This window comes from Mytilus trossulus, chromosome 6, assembly GCF_036588685.1.
Source record: "Mytilus trossulus isolate FHL-02 chromosome 6, PNRI_Mtr1.1.1.hap1, whole genome shotgun sequence".
Taxonomy (NCBI): domain Eukaryota; kingdom Metazoa; phylum Mollusca; class Bivalvia; order Mytilida; family Mytilidae; genus Mytilus; species Mytilus trossulus.
Genome location: NC_086378.1, coordinates 80,988,390 through 81,009,526, shown reverse-complemented (window position 1 = coordinate 81,009,526; position 21,137 = coordinate 80,988,390). Strand labels below are relative to the sequence as shown.

The 21,137-nt window shown below is 31.5% G+C and overlaps 2 protein-coding genes across 3 annotated transcripts; one reads left to right on the top strand and one right to left on the bottom strand.

Moving 5' to 3' along the window:
- Positions 1 to 5,865: 5,865 nt before the first annotated feature.
- Positions 5,866 to 9,435, bottom strand: LOC134723048 (collagen alpha-1(XII) chain-like). Its single transcript, XM_063586683.1, has 3 exons — positions 9,320 to 9,435; positions 6,601 to 7,155; positions 5,866 to 5,966 (listed from the first exon to the last, which is right to left on the bottom strand). Exons 1-3 carry the CDS (start codon positions 9,387 to 9,389, stop codon positions 5,866 to 5,868), a joined length of 726 nt encoding a protein of 241 aa, XP_063442753.1. The 5' UTR covers positions 9,390 to 9,435.
- A 550-nt stretch (positions 9,436 to 9,985) lies between these two features.
- Positions 9,986 to 19,875, top strand: LOC134721991 (uncharacterized). 2 transcript variants are annotated; one of them, XM_063585387.1, is made up of 2 exons: positions 9,986 to 10,254; positions 18,512 to 19,875. In XM_063585387.1, exon 2 carries the CDS (start codon positions 18,553 to 18,555, stop codon positions 19,618 to 19,620), a length of 1,068 nt encoding a protein of 355 aa, XP_063441457.1. In that variant the 5' UTR covers positions 9,986 to 10,254; positions 18,512 to 18,552; the 3' UTR covers positions 19,621 to 19,875. The 2 variants fall into 2 exon arrangements, with proteins under 2 accessions (XP_063441457.1, XP_063441458.1); XM_063585388.1 differs by lacking the exon at positions 9,986 to 10,254 and adding an exon at positions 15,227 to 15,406.
- The last annotated feature ends 1,262 nt before the right edge of the window (positions 19,876 to 21,137 follow it).

The following is a 21,137-nucleotide window of genomic DNA, read 5'->3' as shown; positions in this document are numbered from 1 at the left end:
TTGATGCGTTTTGTTTTTTGATTTTGCCATGTGATTATGGACTTTCCAAATTGATTTTCCTCTGAGTTCAGTATTTTTGTGATTTTACTTTTTATGTATTGAGTAATTGGATATTATCAATATAGCGAAAAAGTGACGTGTTTGTATAAATGAATTGTAGCGTCTTTTCATTATTCTTAAAAAGCTCCTATATGAAAGCTGGCTCATGTGAAAAAAAGATATGTTACCTTCGTTCGCCCTTCTTCATATATAGATCAGAGTTAGACCAATTCTTTCAAAATGTATTTCGACTTGAAATGGGAACTCTTTGTGGGAAATGATACAGGGTTTGGACGTCAAATGTTGTTTACAAAATTAATAGAAAACAAAAATAAGAACAGAAAATTGATGAACTAGGGATATGTCAAAGAACGTCTCGTGCTTTTTCTATAAAAACAAATCATCGGAAGATGACACATATTCCGTATCAACTTGACAAATGATACACGATGGTCTTGAAGTACGTTAGTATATATTCTAGGTACTGACGATGTCTATCATTTTAATAATTTGTTATAGTGTTCTTTTATTCGTCCATAATAATATTACTTTTCCTGTTGGGTCTGTTTTTTGTTGATATCCATTTGACGTTCCTCTGTACTTAAACATCCCGTCATGGTGTTATTGTTCTATGCTATTATTTTGTATGGTTGTCTTTCATTTTTGCTAGTGTGCTCTGTCTGTATGCCTTTTTGTGTTTCTTTCAAACAAATGACGCGACTTTGTTCTTTTAATCCCGGCACCAAGTCAGGAATATGACAGTTGTTATCCATTCTTGTGATGTGTTTGAGCTTTGATATTGCCATTTGATTAGGGACTTTCTTTTTAGAATTTTACTTGAAGTATTTTTGTGATTTTACTTTTTTCTAAGGTATATTCCTTAACTCTGTTTATTAAATGTATTTATTCCATATGATTTGGAATAAAAGACATAATAGATACAGGTTAGCAGAGTTTGACTCTTACATTGACTTACATCTGGAAATTAATATTGATTGGTGATTGAACACCAATCTTTACGACTAGATACAGTATTCACCGATTAATTTTCTATTTCTATCAGCACCTGCACTATACATACGGACGATATAATCTCTAAATTGATACGATTTTCGGGAATTTGCGTTTTCCTTCCTTGAGAGAGAGTTGTTGCTTTCAAGAAAGCTAATGATTCCTTGGTTCCTAGTGGTAAGCCGTATTTGGCACAACTTTTTGGAATTTCGGATCCTAAATGCTCTTCAACTTTGAACTTGTTTGGCTTTATAAATATTTTAATATGAGCGTCACTGATGAGTCTTATGTAGACGAAACGCGCGTCTGGCGTACTAAATTATAATCCTGGTACCTTTGATAACTAATAAGTTGGCGTTATCCCTTTGAAATCTTCATGTAGCATTGTGTAGACTAGTTTATTTATTATACGATAACCTTAGCCGTATTTGGCATAACTTTTTGAAATTTTGGGTCCTGAATGCTCTTCAATCTTGTATGGCTTTCTAACTATTTTGATCTGAGCGTCACTGATGCATCATATGTAAAATAAACGCGCGTCCGGCGTAGTAAATTTTAAGCCTGGAACCTTTGATATCTACTTACGTGTTTTACCATGGGATTTTCGGTTTTTCTTTGATTTGCGATTATTGACAAAACACTTTCTTCTAAAGATTGTGAATTAGCTTTACCCCGGTTCAATGTAAGTACTTTCGTTCTTGAAAACTGCCGTTTAATTAAAAGGTTCCCTTAAAATATAATTAAATGCATACCAGAAAAGAATCCGACACTTATACTTTTTCTGTATAAAACTTTGTGAAAAAAGATAATAAATTGTTTTTTTGTTTAGTTATTTTCCTACGATATGAAGCCATGAAAGTGTTGTGCTTTTGACACCAGCGTCTGAAAAACAAAAAAACAAATTAGACTAGAAGTTAACATTTTAATAACGTTATTTTAATTAAAGTACTTGAATATTGTCATTGCTTCAGAATTTTGTAAGAGGGATGTAGGCAGAGGGGATGTACTTCAAGAAAGAAGGTTTAAAATATGTTGACAAAGAAAGAACAACAACTGGTGCAAGTTTAGGAAAGAAATTCAAGCAGGCCAGTTGTGAAGCATTATATATGGTAATTATATTTTCCTGCTTAAATTAATAGAGCTTCTTCTTCACCCTCTTCCACTGCCCATAAATAAAGTTTTTCAAGAGCATATTTTTTGAACGATGCTTACTTGAACAGTTAACCTTTGATACATTAAGTATACATCGGTATTGACAGCTACCAGCAAATGGAATTCAGACGACAATATAGATAAGATCAGGACAAACAATTATCGGTAAGGTGCATAAACAATGTCCATTTATATAGGGGTAATAATGTTAAAACTATTTAGTATGTTTATGAAACAATTGAGAAATCGTAATAAAAAATGGAACTTACTTATTTACAATATATAGCACGTATAACATAATGCAATTGACAGAAATAATTCAACGATCAGGTGTGTCAGGATGATACGAATGCCCTCGTCTAAAGACAAAATTCATGAAAACAAATTTCGTGACAAAACCTAACGTGTCAAATAATGAAACAAGCGAAAAACATGAGCGTTCTTGTGTGTGTTTGTACTGTATATCTGTCACGCAGAGTTGCCATTTTAGCGATATATATTTTAACGATATCATATAAGTATGAGGTTTTGCTAGCCATCAAACCAGGTTCAAACCACCATTTTTTTAAATGTTCTGTATCAAGTCAGGAATATGGCAGTCGTTATCAAAAAGTTCATTTCTATATGAATATTTCTCCTAATCTATTTATGACTTTCAACACCGGTATACTACTGTGCCATTGTTTTGTGTGGGAATTGTAAAAGATGATAGTGGGTTGAACATGTTTTGATAGCTAGCTAAACCTCTAACTTGTATGATAGTTTGTTTTATTTCCGTTCCTTTGAAAAAATTGGGTAAGCAACCCAAACAGACATTAAGACATTAAGATGTACATAGCTTTTTGTTTTATTTAAAGTTCATATAAAAAACTTTATTATAGATACCAGGATGGATTTGTTTTTGTATTTGCGCCAGATGCTCGTTTCTTCTACAAAAGACTAACTATCAAAAAGTTCGTTTCTATATGAATCGACGTTTGTTTTTGTTGCAGTTTGATGTTCCTTCTGTTCCTTTATTTTCTTTAAGTTTCTCTCGGTTTTAGTGTGTCACCCAGATTTGTTTTCTCAAAATCTATGTATGACTTTCAACACCGGTGTACTACTGTGCCATTGTTTAGTGTGGGAATTGTAAAAGATGATGGTGGGTTAAACCTGTGTTATAGCTAGCTAAACCTCTAACTTTTATGACAGTTTTTTTTATTTCCGTTCCTTTGAAAAAAATGGGTAAGCAACCCAGACAGACATTAAGACGTACATATCTGTTTGTGTTATTTAAAGTTCATATAAATAAACTCATCATAGATACCAGGATTAATTTGTTTTTTGTATTTGCGCCAGATTCGCGTTTCGTCTACAAAAGACACCTACCATACTTTGTACAAAGTTGGTTTTTTTAATTGCAAGGTCGTTTGTTTAAAATTTATAGAAACTTAAACTAATACTAAAAGAAAGGCGGATGATAACAAAGATATCCAAACACGAAAGTAATAAACAAACAGAAAATGTTAAAAAAAAAAAAAGACAAAAGGTAGATCCCAACACATTACAGAGAAAAAAAACAAAGAATGAGCAAAAAGAACCGAATCATGATCGAAAGGATGAATTAAATTTGATAACTTTATTTAATAACTTCCTTGTAAGCCTGGTATCAATGAGTTTATATGGAACGCAATGAACTCTTCGTGTATCAACATCAGAATAGGATAGTCAAAATAAGTGCTGGAATCAAAATTTAAGGAAAATAACTTCGAAAAAATATGGATTTGTAACTAAAGGGTAATTCTTACCACAGAGTCCACATGTAACTGGACATTTTTGCCTGAGTGCGTTGTCACTGCATATATGTATATCATCACACTTTACATATGTCGCGTCAATGCAACTTGCTGGTATAGTTTTAGTAGTACTGGGTGCAACTTAAAGAAATAAAGAAAACATGAGAAATAAATCATAGTGAAAAATAAATCATAGTGATATTCTATCAAATCTAATTGTTTATTGATTGAGGAGTAGGACATCGATTTAGATTTTGTTTAAACAACCTTAAAACTAAGTCACTAAGACTATAATTATTAGATGCGAATATCGAATTTCCTAAAATTTTTATTAAAGCTATAGAAAAAGCTGGGACATTACATACTATTCCCAGCTAAAATAAGTACAAAGTATTTAAAATTGTTATGCAAGTATATAAAGGTCTGGCATAATTATTGGTTAAATATATTAAAACATCATTACATTTGTTGAAATGTCGATTCAAATCAAAAATCCTGATGAAGTTTAACCTAATCAAGAGCAATATGGAAGTAAAAATATAAAGACATATTAACAAAGAGAACAATAGAATCAAAGACTCTTAAACTTATAACCACACTTTCCATAAGGTCAGTTGTGTCCAAGTCAGGAATATGAACAAATGTTTTCAATTTGTTTGATGTGTTTGAGATTTTGATTTTGCCATTTGATAAAGGATTTTCCGTTTGGAATTTTCCTTAGAGTTTGATTTATTTGTTATTTTACTTTTGAATGAAGTTCAAGGGATAATGATATATTCTTTTCGTTCTCCCTTAGACAATCTTATATGAAATCTGTTTATAATACATAAAGGAACAAACAGACAAGAAAAAGAGCACATTTCGCTCCTTTGGTAATTCGAGTTTTTAATGGAAATATGCGCTACATATATTTACGTGAAAATTTGGATTGCGTGATCATAAATTATCAATAATCTTTAGATACAATTTGTAATTAAAAGGTTATTCTTACAACAGAGTCCACATGTAACTGGACATTTTTGCCTCAGTGCGTTGTCACTACATACATGGATATCATCACACTTCACATATGTAGCGTCAATACAATTTGCTGGTATAGTTTCGGTAGTAGTGGGTACAACTTTGAAAAAAGATAAGGAAAAAAAACCAATAATGAACAAAAGCATATACTATCGGATCTGATTTGATTACTGTTTGCGTAGAATGACATTAATTTAGCATGAAATGCTCAATAAAATGCTAACGTTTCAATATAGTAATGTTTCTTAGACTGTATGTAAGTTGCTAAATTTCCTTTTCATTTTTATTAAAACAGGCTTTTATTTCAACCTGGAATTATTCTTAAGTATAAAATATGCAAAATTTCTTGTGTTTGAAATTTTTCACAATTTCCATTTTTTTCTCTGTATTCCAATGCTGTGTGCGTCGCAGAACACTTTCTAGTACAATCCTGTTTATGAGGATATCTATGCACAGATGTGCCTGTAAAAGTCAGGAATATGAAAGTTTTCCATTCGTTTGATGTGTTTGAGCTTTGATGTTACTTTTGATAAAGATTTTCCTTTCGAACTTTCTCTGGAGTTCAGTATGTATTCTTGTTACCGAGGTATATTTTACTTTTGAACATTCATTTTTATATAAGAGTTCTTTATGATAATCCAATTTAGACAAGGGAGAGCAATTTTTAAGGGGACAAAAAAAAAACAATCATTAATGCCAAAGAAAACAAACAACAACAACAGAAGACTTTAAAAAAAAAGGATCGACGAACACCAAACACAATCATCCACGTTTAAAACTGATAATTTGGCCGACACGAACACCATTATAAAAAACCGGAATGAACTCAGATTCTACAGAAAGCCTCAAAGGTCATAAATTCATGTATTTAATCAGTGTTTATAATTGTTTTCCTAACAGTGTGGACGACACCATTTCTTGGTGCGCTCAGGTTATCTATTGACGGAGTCAGATTAGATGAAAGTTCCTCTGTAACGGTGAATTATTACATTGTATTTTTATGGACAAGTTAACTGTGCCAAAGGTTCTAAACGCATAATTCAAATAATACGGAAAATTAGCAGAGGACCAAACCTTACCATGCGTTTGTGCTTATTTTAAAGTTGAATACTTAAAAATATTTTTTTCGTCTCATGCACATGCATGAACATAACTCTTTTATTCTATTAAAATCCCCACTGGAAGACCTTTGACAAACTAAGTGAGTGTGGAATCATTGTTATCGATAGACGATGACAAACAAGTTAAAGGTAAATGATTCTGCAGTATAACCAACGTAAGCAACGCTGTAACGGGGATACCTCTATATTGATAGATACTAACAAGTGTTATCAATGAGACACCAACCCAATGACCATAAATCTATACAAGACATCCCAAACAGTTAAGCCCAAACTATATACAATTGTATGTCTATATAAAATTATCTTCATGAATTTAGATAAAAAACTGATAGTCGTCTATATTTTTAAGATGAACTTTGCCTGGGGTTTTGGGAACATTAGCTCATTCAAACAAGAATTAATCAAGATGTATGTTTTTTTCATGAAGGATACATGTACAAGTGCCAAATCATGTATTGCGAAAACAGTTATTAACATACCTTTACATACTGAATCTTGAAGTTTTATCTGTAAATCCCAAAGCGTACCGGATGCTGATACAGGGGAAATTCCCTGCTGGTGTGTAACTATCTGAGCCAATTCAGAGAGATCTGGAACCAGTCCAATACCAATAACAAACACGCTTATGTCATGCCCTTGGAGTCCTGATGCTAACCTCTGAATTTCCGCAACTGCATATACATCCGTCAATACAATTAGTATATTAGGCACACTTTCTCTGTTCCCAGCATCCTTGGAAAACGCATGTTTAAAGACCCATTCAAGCGCATTATCCGTCTGTGAACTGCCCAAACGATTTGGGATGTACTCGATAGCCTCTAGCATAGAAGTGAGATTTAAATGCAACCCCATGTCAAACTGATGATGAATCTGGGATGAAAATAATGTTACTCCTATTTGAACATTGTTTGATCCAATCTGAAAAGATTCCGCGAATCTTGCTACAAAGTCTTTTTCACCATTAATACTTTCAATGTCAAAGTTCTGGGTAGTATTCAGTAAAAAATGAACGTCTCCCACAAAATTCAAGCAACCTGAAAAATATGGTCAAACTCAGTTGTCATACATCTTAAAATCGAATCGGAAGATTGCCAATCGGTAAATACTTCATATTTTGATTTCAAAATGGTGTTAACATGTTTAAGCTTGCCACATTCTGTATGTATGTGCCTGTGGTTGTCGTTTGTTTGTGTGTTGCATATTTGTGTTTTTTTTCAATTTTTACATAAATTAAGGCAACAGTAGTATACCGATGTTCAAAACTCCTAGATCGATAGAAAAAAAACCAAATCCAGGTCACAAATCAAAACCGAGGGAAACGCATTAAATATAAGAGAATGACAACACAACATTAAAATGTAACACACACAGAAACGAACTAATCATTAGACAAATTCCGATGAGAATAACAAATATAAAACCAAAACCAAATGCATGAATTTGGGATAGAAAAGTACCGTGACACGTCTTATAATAATGTGAATTCACACTCAAATATACAAACGTCACAAAAGAAACACAACGTTGAAATGTAACACACATAGAAACGAACTATAATATAACAATGACCATATTCCTGACTTGGTACAGGACATTTTTAAAGAATAAAATGGTGGGTTGAACCTGGTTTTGTGGCATGCTAAACCTCTCTCTTTTATGGCCATGTCAAACTTAAAATTAAAATAACAACACAACATTACAGGACAATACAAATAAATAGGAGAACACAATTGACAAAGAAACACACGAATAATAGCTAACAAGAGGTGCCAGGTTTAAAATTTAATACGCCAGAAGTGCGTTTTGTCCAAACAAGACTTACTAGTGATGCCCAGATACAAAAGTTTGAAAGCCAAAACAAGTACAAAGTTGAACAGCATCGAGGAAAAAGTTGTGCCAAAAACCCTACTATTTAGAATAGTTTATACTTTATATGCAAAACAGTAAATTTTATAAAATGACCATATAAAAGATATATATACATGATAAAACTGAAGTATTAGCTCATCACAGAAAACAACAGGATACATTACATAACCCGAAAAAAACCAACATAATCCAACACAAAAAATAGACACACCCGAATTAGTCAAGGCCTCATGGCAAAGTGACGTCACATTTGAAATTGTAAAAAAGGACAAAAAAATGACGTCACATTTGAATTTGTAAAACAGCACACCAAAAATGAAAAATAAGAATGAATAATATAAAAAAAGATGCGATATGATTGCCAATGAGACAACTATCCACAAAAGACCAAAATGACACAGACATTAACAACTATAGGTCACCGTACGGCCTTCAACAATGAGCAAAGCCCATACCGCATAGTCAGCTATAAAAGGCCCCAATAAGACAATGTAAAGCAATTCAAACGAGAAAACTAACGGCCTTTTTTATGTTAAAAAAATGAACGAATATGTAACACATAAACAAACGACAACAACTGAATTTACAGGCTCCTTACTTAGGATAGGCACATACATACATAATTTGGAAGGATTAAACATGTTAGCGGGATCCCAACCCTCTTTCTAACCTGGGACAGAGGTATAACAGTACAACATAAGAACGAACTATAAAAATCAGTAGAAAAAGGCTCATCAGATGGACAAAAATACAAGTGGACGTGGCCGGGTACTTATACATCCCGACACAAAAAGACACAATGAACAGATCTGCGATGAAAATGACGAAAATTAACCCTTTGAAACTGAGAAACCTAAACCAGTCGAAATGCCAATTCTAAAATCGTTCAAAATGACAAGACAATAATGTTCAAAATGATAAATCTTAAATCTTCAAAATCACAAATCTATAACTCTGAAAATGACAAATCTAAACCCGTTCAAAATGAACAAATCTAAATCCTTCAAATTCACAAATCTGAAACCGTTCAAAATAAACAAATCTTAAACTCTCAAAAGACAAATTATATCCGTTCAAAATGAACAAATCTAAAACTCTCAAAATGACAAATTAAAAACCGTTCAAAATGAACAATTTTAAACCCTTCAAAATTACAAATCTAAATCTCTCAAAATGAGCAAATCTAAATCTCTCAAAATGAGCAAATCTAAAACCGTTAAAATGAAAGATCCAAAACCTTCAAAATAACAAAACTATTCGAAAACCTTCAAAATGAACAAATCTAAAACAGTTCAAAATGAACAAATCTTAAACCGATCCAGTACTCACCAGTTGCCTCCCCTGGGTTTACATTTTTGCTAAATACAAGAAAAAGGACAGCTAAGATCAAATTGGACATTTTGGTTTGTTCTCAATGGTCAATGATGTTATCTTGTAAGTCCATAGATAATCACGATTTTATACTATAACTTTATCTGACCATACACTTTTGTCCTAAATGTTAAGGTTATTTATCAGAGTTTAATATGGTCACAGTCAATATTCCTTATTACTTAAATGGGATTTGCTTTACCTTTGCTCCTCTTCTGCACTTAAAAGAAACTAAAAACTATATACAATAAATTTTGTCATAATACCTAGTATACAAACAAAAAGTATCGCAAAAACTAGGATATGAATTATATAAAATTATAAACTAGAAAATCCTGTTATAATATTATTATTATTATGGAAAAATAATTGTTTTCCTTCTCTGGTAAATGACAAAATTGATAAAAAGCACAGTGATACCTTTTGTTCATTCATATAAAAGGTCTCAAGATTTGTGAATGATATTTCTTTTCATCATTTGTGTTCCCACCTTTCCTAAGAACAAAGCTGATATTCACGTGGCTTTCAATCAAAGCAGACACTAATTGGAAGTAATGTTGTGGATGGGAGACATGAGAAGGAAATTCCAATATCATTTGTTTAACAGTTATGAAACGACACATAGCTGTTGAACTATACACAGTATTTGTATGGATGCAAATTATTATCTATTCAGCAATCGATATGGCATTCATTTCTACAATGAAGATAGTTAATAGATGGTAAAATAAATGACCAATGGCCAATATATTGATTGCGGTCATGTGATTTTCGGACACAAGTCAATTGGTTTTAAATTTTGAATGATTGTTTCAAGTTTTATTGCTATTTAGGAAATTATCATTGAACTCTTATTTGGAATGAAATTAATACGTATACATGGAATTCGAGTTGTAAGTATTAAGCTAGGCATAGTTTTCACATTTTTTTCCTTTAAAAATCATGTTTCTTTTTATAAAATATCTCAATATGATTCAATGCAGAAGAAATTGATAGAGTGATTGTTTGCTTTAATGTTCATTGACAAATATTTCATGTACATTAAGTACCGGTTACATGTGTATAGAACATAGACCAAGACAAAAATGATGTGATACAGATAAAGGGATAATTTATAACATTGCATACATGTACCTTCATTTTTAAAGAAATGCACAAATACAATAAGCATCAATCAAGCTAATATTGTCGATTTGACATTATTTTTAGTTATTTAATTTGTTACTGGACCAACGACAAACTAAATGCAAAGACCTTATGATTTGTATACGTGGCAAAATGTTATAATTATGGCTAGCTTTTACATGAGGTCATATTTTCAGTCAAATGCTACAAATTTCAATTATTGTACTATTTTTTTCAGCTAAAATACCCTATAATATGACGCTGGAAAATAAAATGTAATCATTGAAGATTTGATGTAGATCTTATTTAACAATGTTGGTGTTGATATCATTTAGATCTTATTTGCCTAGGAAACCCCAAGTATTCTCGTAAAACACTAACACAAGGTTGCAAAATGAAGTTTACATAGTAGGAGATTATCGTTAACACTACAAATAAATTTATCATGTAAAAAACCATTGTAAACGTAGACATAAAGTTTTAATAGACATGTATGTACCGACCCGTAGATGTTTAAGTCATGTAAACGATGTATGTACCGAACAATAGATGTTTAAGTCATGTAAACGATGTATGTACCGAACAATAGATGTTTAAGTCATGTAAACGATGTATGTACCGAACAATAGATGTTTAAGTCATGTAAACGATGTATGTACCGAACAATAGATGTTTAAGTCATGTAAACGATGTATGTACCGAACAATAGATGTTTAAGTCATGTAAACGATGTATATACCGAACAATAGATGTTTAAGTCATGTAAACGATGTATGTACCGAACAATAGATGTTTAAGTCATGTAAACGATAGTATTTCATAGTATAACTTCAAAATTAATAAATAAAAAGGAAACGTTTTAGAAGATGCTAGGATTTTTTTCTATACCACTTGCATTGTTTTGCAATACCTTTATAAATAAAACAAAAACAAAACCAAAAAAAAATCATGAATATATACACTTTTTTAGCATGTACGCGCTGATTTGATTTGATCATTCGTAGCAAGAAATGTGACAGAAGGCGGCAAAACCTGTCTTTGCATGTGTTAAGGAACAAAAGCGTACAACGAATTCAGTATAAATCATTGTTATTCAGGTGAATCAGTGGTATAAATCAATACTTGAACACCAGACATAATGAAAAAGTAAACACCAATGACTTTGGTCACGAAAAATGGAAATCATATAATTAATCAATATTGAAGCTACTTTTAGGGTATTCCATTAGTCTATTTTGTCATGATCGTCTTTTTTTTTTGTAATCTATATTTAGTATATACTACTTATACCTACATTGTATATGTCGTAAAACATTTGGTTTATAAAGATTTGAATTGAAAAAAGCACAGATCTGTACTCGATGCTAATCATTTACGCTTGTATTTATATAGAAAAAAGAAGATGTGGTATGATTGCCAATGAAAGCCCATACCGCATAGTCAGCTAAGTTTAGCTGAGCACACACCATTGCGCAATGTGATCGGATTAATGATTAACAACAATTCGCCAATAAAGTAGTCATATTTTAGGATTGACGAATTCCATATTTAGGAAGAAACTCGTGTAAAATGATTTTTTTCTGCCTCTCTTAAGAAAAATGTAAGTAAATAAATCATACAAGCATCTAATCTTCAACTTTTTAAAACAAGTCATTTCTTCTCTAAAAGTATTTGGTTTTCAAATATCGAGCCCTATTTGAACTTTTGTATAAAATTTGGAAAGATTTATATGTGGAGAAATGTTATTAAATTCGACCTAGTGAAACGTTTGCCAACTTCTATACATTCCATATATCATAATAGGAATTATGAGCGATAATAAAAATGTCAGCTATTCAACTACATCACTATTTCAAAATTTTCTTTTCTTATTGTTAAAATGTACAAGTACGTCGTAAATGATGACCAACTGATATAATAGGTTTTGTGTACATAAATTAATTGTGTATTCATTTTAGGTGTAAATACAACAAAAATTACTGAATAATGTATCGTAAGCGTTAACTAATTGTCCTAAAGGGCTCAGGAAACAGAAAACTACAGCCATAATCACTTTGTCCGATAAATTGCTTCCTGTTCACATATTGATAAGAATCGATAGTGATAATAAATATAATTATCAGGTAACAAAATAGTGCTAATACAAGAAACGCAAGCGGAGAATTTTATGTTGTATGGCTGCCTCAATAAAGGAAATTTGGAGTTTTTACCTACAAATGAGGTCGGATCTTGACCAATGTTCAGTCCCGAGGATGTCAGAAATCCGTACCAGCTATGCAGATAAATTATTCAGTGTGCACCATATTTTTATTGTTATTTCTTGAAAGATAGAAATAAATTATAGTCATTCCTTAATTTATATACAATGCTAGTTTGTCAGGTTCTAAATCGTTTTACAAGAATCTTCATAAATTAAACAGAAACTATCAAAGAAATGTCAACACCAAGAACCCATTAAGTTATCATAGCATAGATAAAACAGCACAAAACGAGGTTCGAATGACATGTCAGGGAACTTATTTCATAAAATGCTGTTCACAATGAGTTATAAGCCTTTCGAAGTTTTTTTTGTATACGAGGATTAAAATATTTATTAACCTATAATATGAAATCAAACAAAATTAGATACATACAATTGGACGAGTTCACTATCTTTTTACATCTATATTTATTTATATATCGGGTGTACATCTTTATTTATGTATATATCGGGTGATATGACCGTCGGTAGTCTTCGGATGTAACCTCGATTGGTTATTACATGGCGCCTAGATTAGAATACAGACGAGATGCTAGAACGTATAACCGGGTTCGTCCATCGTAAATTGTTTACTTTATACTTTTTTATAATTTGGATATATACTGACAGACTTTAGAAACGCAACACTAGATTCTTTTTGTGTTATTTTTGAATGAATGTGTCGCCGTCAAAAGCGATGACTGCCTGTTACAAACGTCAAAATGATTGTCAGAAAGGTCAACAAATTTTGTCTGACATGTTTTAGGTTCTGTTTTACACCTTTTGATTTTGCATTTGTTCAACCCATTAATTGGTTTTGACAATTATGCGGTTGGAACTTGAGGGTTTTAAAGTTTCCTTCAGTCGATTCTTTGGTAATTCAGTTGATTGGAAACATTTATGGCATGAATATGTACTCAATAGCACTCGGCAATTTGATTAGCAGTTGACGTTGTAGCCGTAAACATGTCTTGCAAATGACGTTGCGTATTCAAATTCTGTTGACGTTTCATTGTCACTACACGTTGATCTGTTCATTGATGGCCAGCAACAAACCTTGTCTTCTTGTATCGTTGTTTGAAGGACAGTAAGACGAGTTTCTGAAGTCATGAAGTATGATTGCAGCACGTTTATGTTTTCATGTTTGCAGTATTCTTAAGGGCTAATTCAGTTTTTTTTATTTCTCAGTCTTGGCAAAATGGAGATGCAACATTTTAAAACTTAATTAAGTGAGACAAAGGATTGAAAGAACTGTTTCATAAGCAAAAACAACTGAAACAATCTTTCATGGGTCAAAAATTTTGCTTTGAAAAATTTGTTCGACTTCAAAAATTCGGTATGTTCAATAACCACAAGTAAGTCAGATTTTGATTTTTTGTAAGGAGAAAGAAAAGTAGTTGTAAGAAAATCAAACAAGATTTGGTAAAAAAAAATCAACAAAATTAGTGTTGCGTTTCTAAAGTCGTTCAGTATACGTCTTCGTATGTTATAAGTCGAATTTGAGATTTTGATTCAATATCGGTGAACATGATTTTGACAGGTAATGCCTCTTTTAGCTTACTGTTAACGTATATACAATACGAACCGAATATCAGCAGCATTGTTTAATTAAAAAACTTTGAGCTGCTTAAATATTTACTGCAGAAAATTCTATATATCACTTGATTTTATTGAATGTTTTTATTTTAATCTCGAATTATTGATATTACAAATTGTATTGGGATGTTAAATGTTTCTGCCCTTCGGGGCCCTTAATTAGAATATATATGAAGATGCAAGCATGATAGATAATGAGTAAATGGGGTGAACAACTTCAAATAAACACAAGAGACAGAGGATTTAGTGAAAATATCTACTAAAACAACGACAAAAAACCTGTGACACAATATAAATATGTTTCTTTCCTAAATAAATATAAATCAAAATTTACCCGTAACTTCAGCAAAGAAATATGAACGATATGAACATCGAAGACAACTTGACGTCAGGATCTTTTAAAACGTTGTACTTTTAAAACAACCTACAAGCCCATCATTAACATCGGTCCAAACAGAGTCTAATACAACAACTCATCCCTCGGACCTATAGTAACTTTTACAGTAACAGAGACATAATCATGATAATAAAGACCAGAATATTTATTTTCTTCATTGAATTGGGGATCAGTACGGAAGCGTATTATCGCCACACACATATTTTTCTTCCTATCTTCGTTATAACTCAAACAGTTTGCGCTAATACACCTCCGTAGATCAGAATTTGTTTTAGGACAAAACCATACCACCCCTTTCTACAATAAACATGTTTTTTTCTTTCTTAACTGAACTATAACGAATTAAATCTACGTTTTGATATAGTTTTGTTCATAGTATTCCCCAGACATAAATAATTTGATATAAAGTTATCATTGTAAGGTGTAAATAGCATATAAAGATTTTCCTTTTACACCGAAAGTCGATAAGTAATAAAATTTATCAGCCACATAGTAAGTTAGGACATCAATGCCGTGTAACAGCTTTAATAAATAGTTTTTATGCCGATACAAATTATGATTGTCCCTTAAATCTACGCCTAGACGAAATGAAAAAGACTTAACTTTTATAGAAATGTCAAATTGATGTTAGATAATTCGTTGATTAATGATGTTGAGTAAAATGATTTGGGATAAATTCACGATCAAGGTAAAATTTTGTAGTTTTTAGATTCATTTTTCTTTGTTATAGATACTCTATATTATGATATAGATAATTGAGATGTGGGGTAAATCTTCATCAAAAACAAAATAGGAAGATATAAACAAGATAAAACAAAATAAAAAAACCAAAAAAAAACAACCACTCACGAGTTTCAGGGCACTTTTTCACTTCTAAATCTTACGACTAAAATTGATCGTAAGTTACTTTGTAATGTTCATGAGTCGATGAAGTGCATTGAATAAATTTATTAAAAAAATGGATATACACAAATGAGACATCAACCTTACAAGACATTGAAACCACAATCAAATATCTGAAGGTTTGTAAACTATGTATGTTGAACTTTAAGCATCGCGATACTCTAATTATTGCTGAGATCCCGCTTATAACTATAAGAAAGTTTGTTTTTCGTCTCGCGAAATAATGTGTTTCCATTTTACCAGAGTTTTAATGTTTGGTTATTTTTCTTTATATTTGCGTGTGCAATATTATTATTTACGATAATTAAGATTCACGATGGATTTTTATGATAAATTGCAGCAAAGAGTAGGGCTTATTGAAAAGTAAGTTTGAAAGACTAACAAAATCGCCAAAATAATGCATGTTTTATAATCTTAGTAGATTTGATACATATAAACTATCTCAATTCTCCATGATTATAGAGAAAAAAGAATTCAATCGTGTGTTTGAGTACAACTATATATCATTTTGTCGATTTAATGGTACAATGTATCTACCGGTTGGTTACAATGTATACAGGCAAAAAAAAGGAGGGGGCAAAATAAAACTGTTACATACATGTATGTGCTTATAAGTAATCAAAATCAACACAAATTGTTTTTTAGTGGTTAAAAAAACCATTGCAGAAAAACTAAGATTCAACAAAAAATGTGGGCAAATCGGATTTTTAATTGCTGTAATGCAGAGGCCTGTTTATCGAATAGATCACCTTAGCACGAATCTTAGTCCTAAGTGGTTTTATCAAACATGTCGTAACTTAGTTAAAGCTGTAGAAATCGTCCTAACTTTAGAACACCGAAAAGGGGGTCATAAATATATACGATAACCTCCTATATATGGATCCCCCTTTTTTTCAATTTTCACTCATTGTATATGCTCTTACTCTTATACAAAAGATATTACAGATTACAACAGTATATATATTACACCCCTCTATTATTCCTTTTTCCCACATTTACATTGAAAAAAGGAATAAAATGACTTCGTATATATATATATATATATATATAAAACACATAACATAAATACACATAGGTTGAAATATTAAAGACTACTTTTATTTACTTTGAAAAAATACATTCAAAAGATAGCTTCGATGTGCATGCTGAGACATGTCGTAAGTCGGTCCTAACAATATCCTTGGTTATTCCTAAGAGAGGTCTTAGGACAAATCTCCTGACAGCTCCTGACTTTTTAAAAATTAAATTTGTAGAACTAGTAGGAGAAAAATTCTTTACTATATATATAGTTACAAAGATGACCTTAAACTGGAAAAGGGGGACAAACAAGCCATAGCGACAATAAAGATTAATTGTGAAAGACGTACCATGTTCAGTCAGAAGTACAAGATTAACTATAGACTAAAATACTAACAGATAAGTCTAAACTACCATTTAGCAACAAAATCCCAATTAAAAAAGCGTAAGAATTCGAATGTTCTTGACTTGTAAGCAATTCTAAATGTGTTATAAATACAAACTGAGCTTTGTACTTCGGTATGTCTATTGAAAGGAAAATAGAAGACACCATTATGCTGATTGTATCACAATTGTACATTTTGTTTAACAAGTTTTTGTGGTACAATTTGCCTGTTTTCTTCCTGATGTAATATTTGCCACTGAGACGATAAAGGGCAGAACTTTATTCACCTGTTCGAACATTTCATATTCAATGACATTCTGCAATATTTATTTATATCATCCCTTTTGAAAAAGAATTGAAAAACAATTTACAGCAAGTTAGATATAAGAAGATGTGGTATGAGTGCCAATGAGACAACTCTCCCGCCAAGTCACACGCATCCAAATTAACTGATACATCAGTAGTTCGTATCAACTGTATATTTTCAGAAATTCAAGTTGCACTAGAAATAAAATGACCTGGTCAAATATTCGTTTGATGTGATAAAGAGTAATAAATCTGAAACTTTAAAGGCAGCATGACAAATTACAGTTTATAAATTAAATAATTTCACTTTTTATATATGTATGATACATTTATTTGATTATTTGATTTAAAAAATTACACTATAAGTCTATCAGAATGTAGAGAACGTAAAGTTTGACAGACAATATATAACTAACTTATCTTTGGAGTTTATTGTATTGCCAGTGTAAAACCAATTGAAATGACGAAGTTTGTTTGGCTGTTACACAGCTACTTTTGCATAAGTACTATTTCTGTACTTTAACACCTGTAGTACTGGAAATTTACTTTTAATATTTAGTACTATTTCTTTACTTTAGAATCATTGTAATATTTAGGTACTTGATTTGTACTTAAAATATTAGAACAAAAATAAAACCAACAATGATCACAGTATTCCATGTTTGAAAATCATAACTTTGTGATATTTGAAGAAGACAAACAAAATGCTGAAAATGTACACAGCACTTTTGCAAAGGTACTATTTGTGTACTATTTATGTAGCACACATCTGTAGTACTGGAAATCTACTTTAAATATTTAGTACTATTGTGTTACTTACGAATTATTGTAATATTTAAGTGCCTGTGTTTTACAGTACTTGATTTGTACTTAAAATCTAAGTACTACATACCCCAAAAAACACGCCAAACATACGAACAAAATTCAAAGGGAAAATTTGGCACATATGAAACGCAGCTTGCATTCAACAGGTAAGAGTTGTAATGACATATAACTATACCATAAATTAAAAAAGACCCGAGCACTTGTTAGTTTCCAACCTAAGAAACTGATTTATAAAGGCGTTTTCTCTCATGGAAACATCTAGATGATATCGTATAGTTGCATTGGAATCTTGTGTTGTGATTGTCCTTTTTTGTCACAGAAGTAGTAAACGCAAACACATTTCAATTTGTTTTTCAGATATCGTAAAAGGACACAGATGAGAAACATAATAAAGGGAGATGCCATGGCAAACTATTCCAATGCGATTAACATACTACAAACCAAACTGGCGTCTGCTTACGTTGAGTCTGATGATTTTACTGACGATATTCACGTTCATACATGTAGCTTCGGATATGATGGCCAAATGTCCATCGTGTGTATCTATCAGATTATTTCACAAACGTGAAGTAAAATTTGATTTCAACTATGAAAAATATTTAAATATGACTTGGAAAAGTAAACAGGAAGCCATCTCATTGTTGACAATGTTCACAACCTGGAACCCGTCCATGCAAAAACCAGTTGTGTATACAAATGCAGTGAAAAACTGGCATTCTTTAAGCCAGAATGTTCGAACTATTGCCTTCACAAACGATAGTGAAATAGAAATTTTAGCAAGAGAGGGTGGTTGGCTTACTTTGCCCATTAAAGATACCGCGTGCTTTGGTACACCAATTTTGAGATCGATGTTCCGCGAAGCAATGGATTTACCAACCAAATCAAAACTCTACGCGTATGTTAATGCTGATTTAGTGTTTAATGATGGATTAGTAAAAACACTGACAGAAATTACAAAGAGTCCTTATTTCGAAAAAGGACCAATTCTCGTTGTAGGTAAAAGAATAGACGTGAATATATCGAGATTACATGAACCGGAAATGAATGCGACTGGTGATGTTGACGAACTAGCAAAACATGGCAATATATCATGGGGATTTGCAGCGGATTTCTACATAACAAATGAATTATTTCCATGGGAATTTGTTCCAAATTTAGTCATAGGTAGACCTCTCATTGACAATTGGTTAATTTGGTATGCTAGACAAATAGGTGCTAAAGTTATAGACATAACTGGGACCGTTTTAGCTGTTCATCAATTAGCTAATGGTTTGAAGAGAATTCATTTTATGTGCAATAAAGCCGAAATGTGGAAAGCAGGTTTATTGCCAAATACGCCAATTTGGAAAGGCATGATAGAGTGTGCCTCATTTGAGACTAAGTATAATAGTAAAGGAGAAGTTATTATTTTACCAAAGCTTATAATGCAGCATATATGTAAACATGATGAGGTTGTGTTTCACTGATAAAATTGGTTTTTTGATTTTAAATTCAAATCACTTCATACATTTTTCTTGATAGGGCACATTTTTATAAATGATCACTGATGGTTTTAAAACATGTGTATGTAAGCTTTGATATGATTCGCAATTTACACGAAAAGAAGAGACGGGCACAGTAATGTAGTATTTAATGATGAGGTCTGGAATTTAGAATTTATACTATCATAATGCTCTTTTGATTTATACTATAAATCAAAAGAGCATTAGTTAAGGAATAAAACTATTTTTAAATGGCAGGAAAAGTCTGATTCGGACTTTTACATTTAATTTCACATTGGCATTATTTGGGTCTCAAATCGTGAGAAAAAAATATAGAATGTACTTAAAATCTGGTAAATGAACTTTTACGAGCTTTTGAAGTCTGTGTGTGAAATGGGTATTTTAAGATATTTTAACCTGTATTGTAGGAAGAAAACAAGGAGTCTGAAAATCTGTCCAAAATGCCATATTAACATTACCTAACATCATTCTTAAGTCACGCCTGTTCAGGTCAAATCAATGGAGTAAACAAATGCTCAAATCGGAACTTTGAACAGGCCCATTACAAGTACATACACGTATGAAAATTTCATGCTTGCAGAAAGTAGAGTACATTTAATGAGATTATGAGAACATATAAGAATATCATACTTTTTTCTTGATACTTAGTAAACAAACGGTATCGTGTCAGCACTTAATCTTGTACTAGCCCACAAAAGTTTATAAACTTATGACCCTAACCTGGTAAATAATTGATTTGATACAACAGGAAAACAATTTACCGTAGTATAATTGATGATTCAGTCTAAAAAATCTATTTCGACACAATCAATGCAACTCTGTTATCCCTGTTTGGGAGTAAGGTGTGATTCTCTTATTAATTGATAAAAAAAAACGTACTTAATTTGGATGTGGTGATTCACAAGTTGGATATATAAACTTTTATGGTTATTTACCATGATTATAATCGTTGTTTTTCATAATTCTTTTTATCGGGACAAAAACACTTATTGGCTGATTTTTTGTTATTTTTTTTATAAATGTGCTGTTTTCAGGTTGCAGATTTTATCATTACTTATTTGACTTCTTGATAATACACTATAACTTGATAATACACTATAACTTGATAATACACTATAACTTGATAATACACTATAACTGCAAACAATTTTCAAACTGAACTCATCATTATGATATTTTGAACTTATAAACTACATCAAATCATAACAAAACGGAATTAAACAGATGTAATTTTTGTTGGTATCATCAAGTTCATTTTATATTTTATACCCAATGGACCAAGACCAAAGAAACCTTAGTCTGACATATGTACAACAAATAAATATAGATACAAGGAAAATGTAATCAGGTGATTTTCTATAAATGTATTTCAAGTCTTAAAAAAAACCCAAACAAATAAATATAGAGCATATTAAATTTTTAATGTTTTGATTTGGCAAGGAAGAGAGGGTTGCGTTAAACACTTATACTTTCAATAAGAA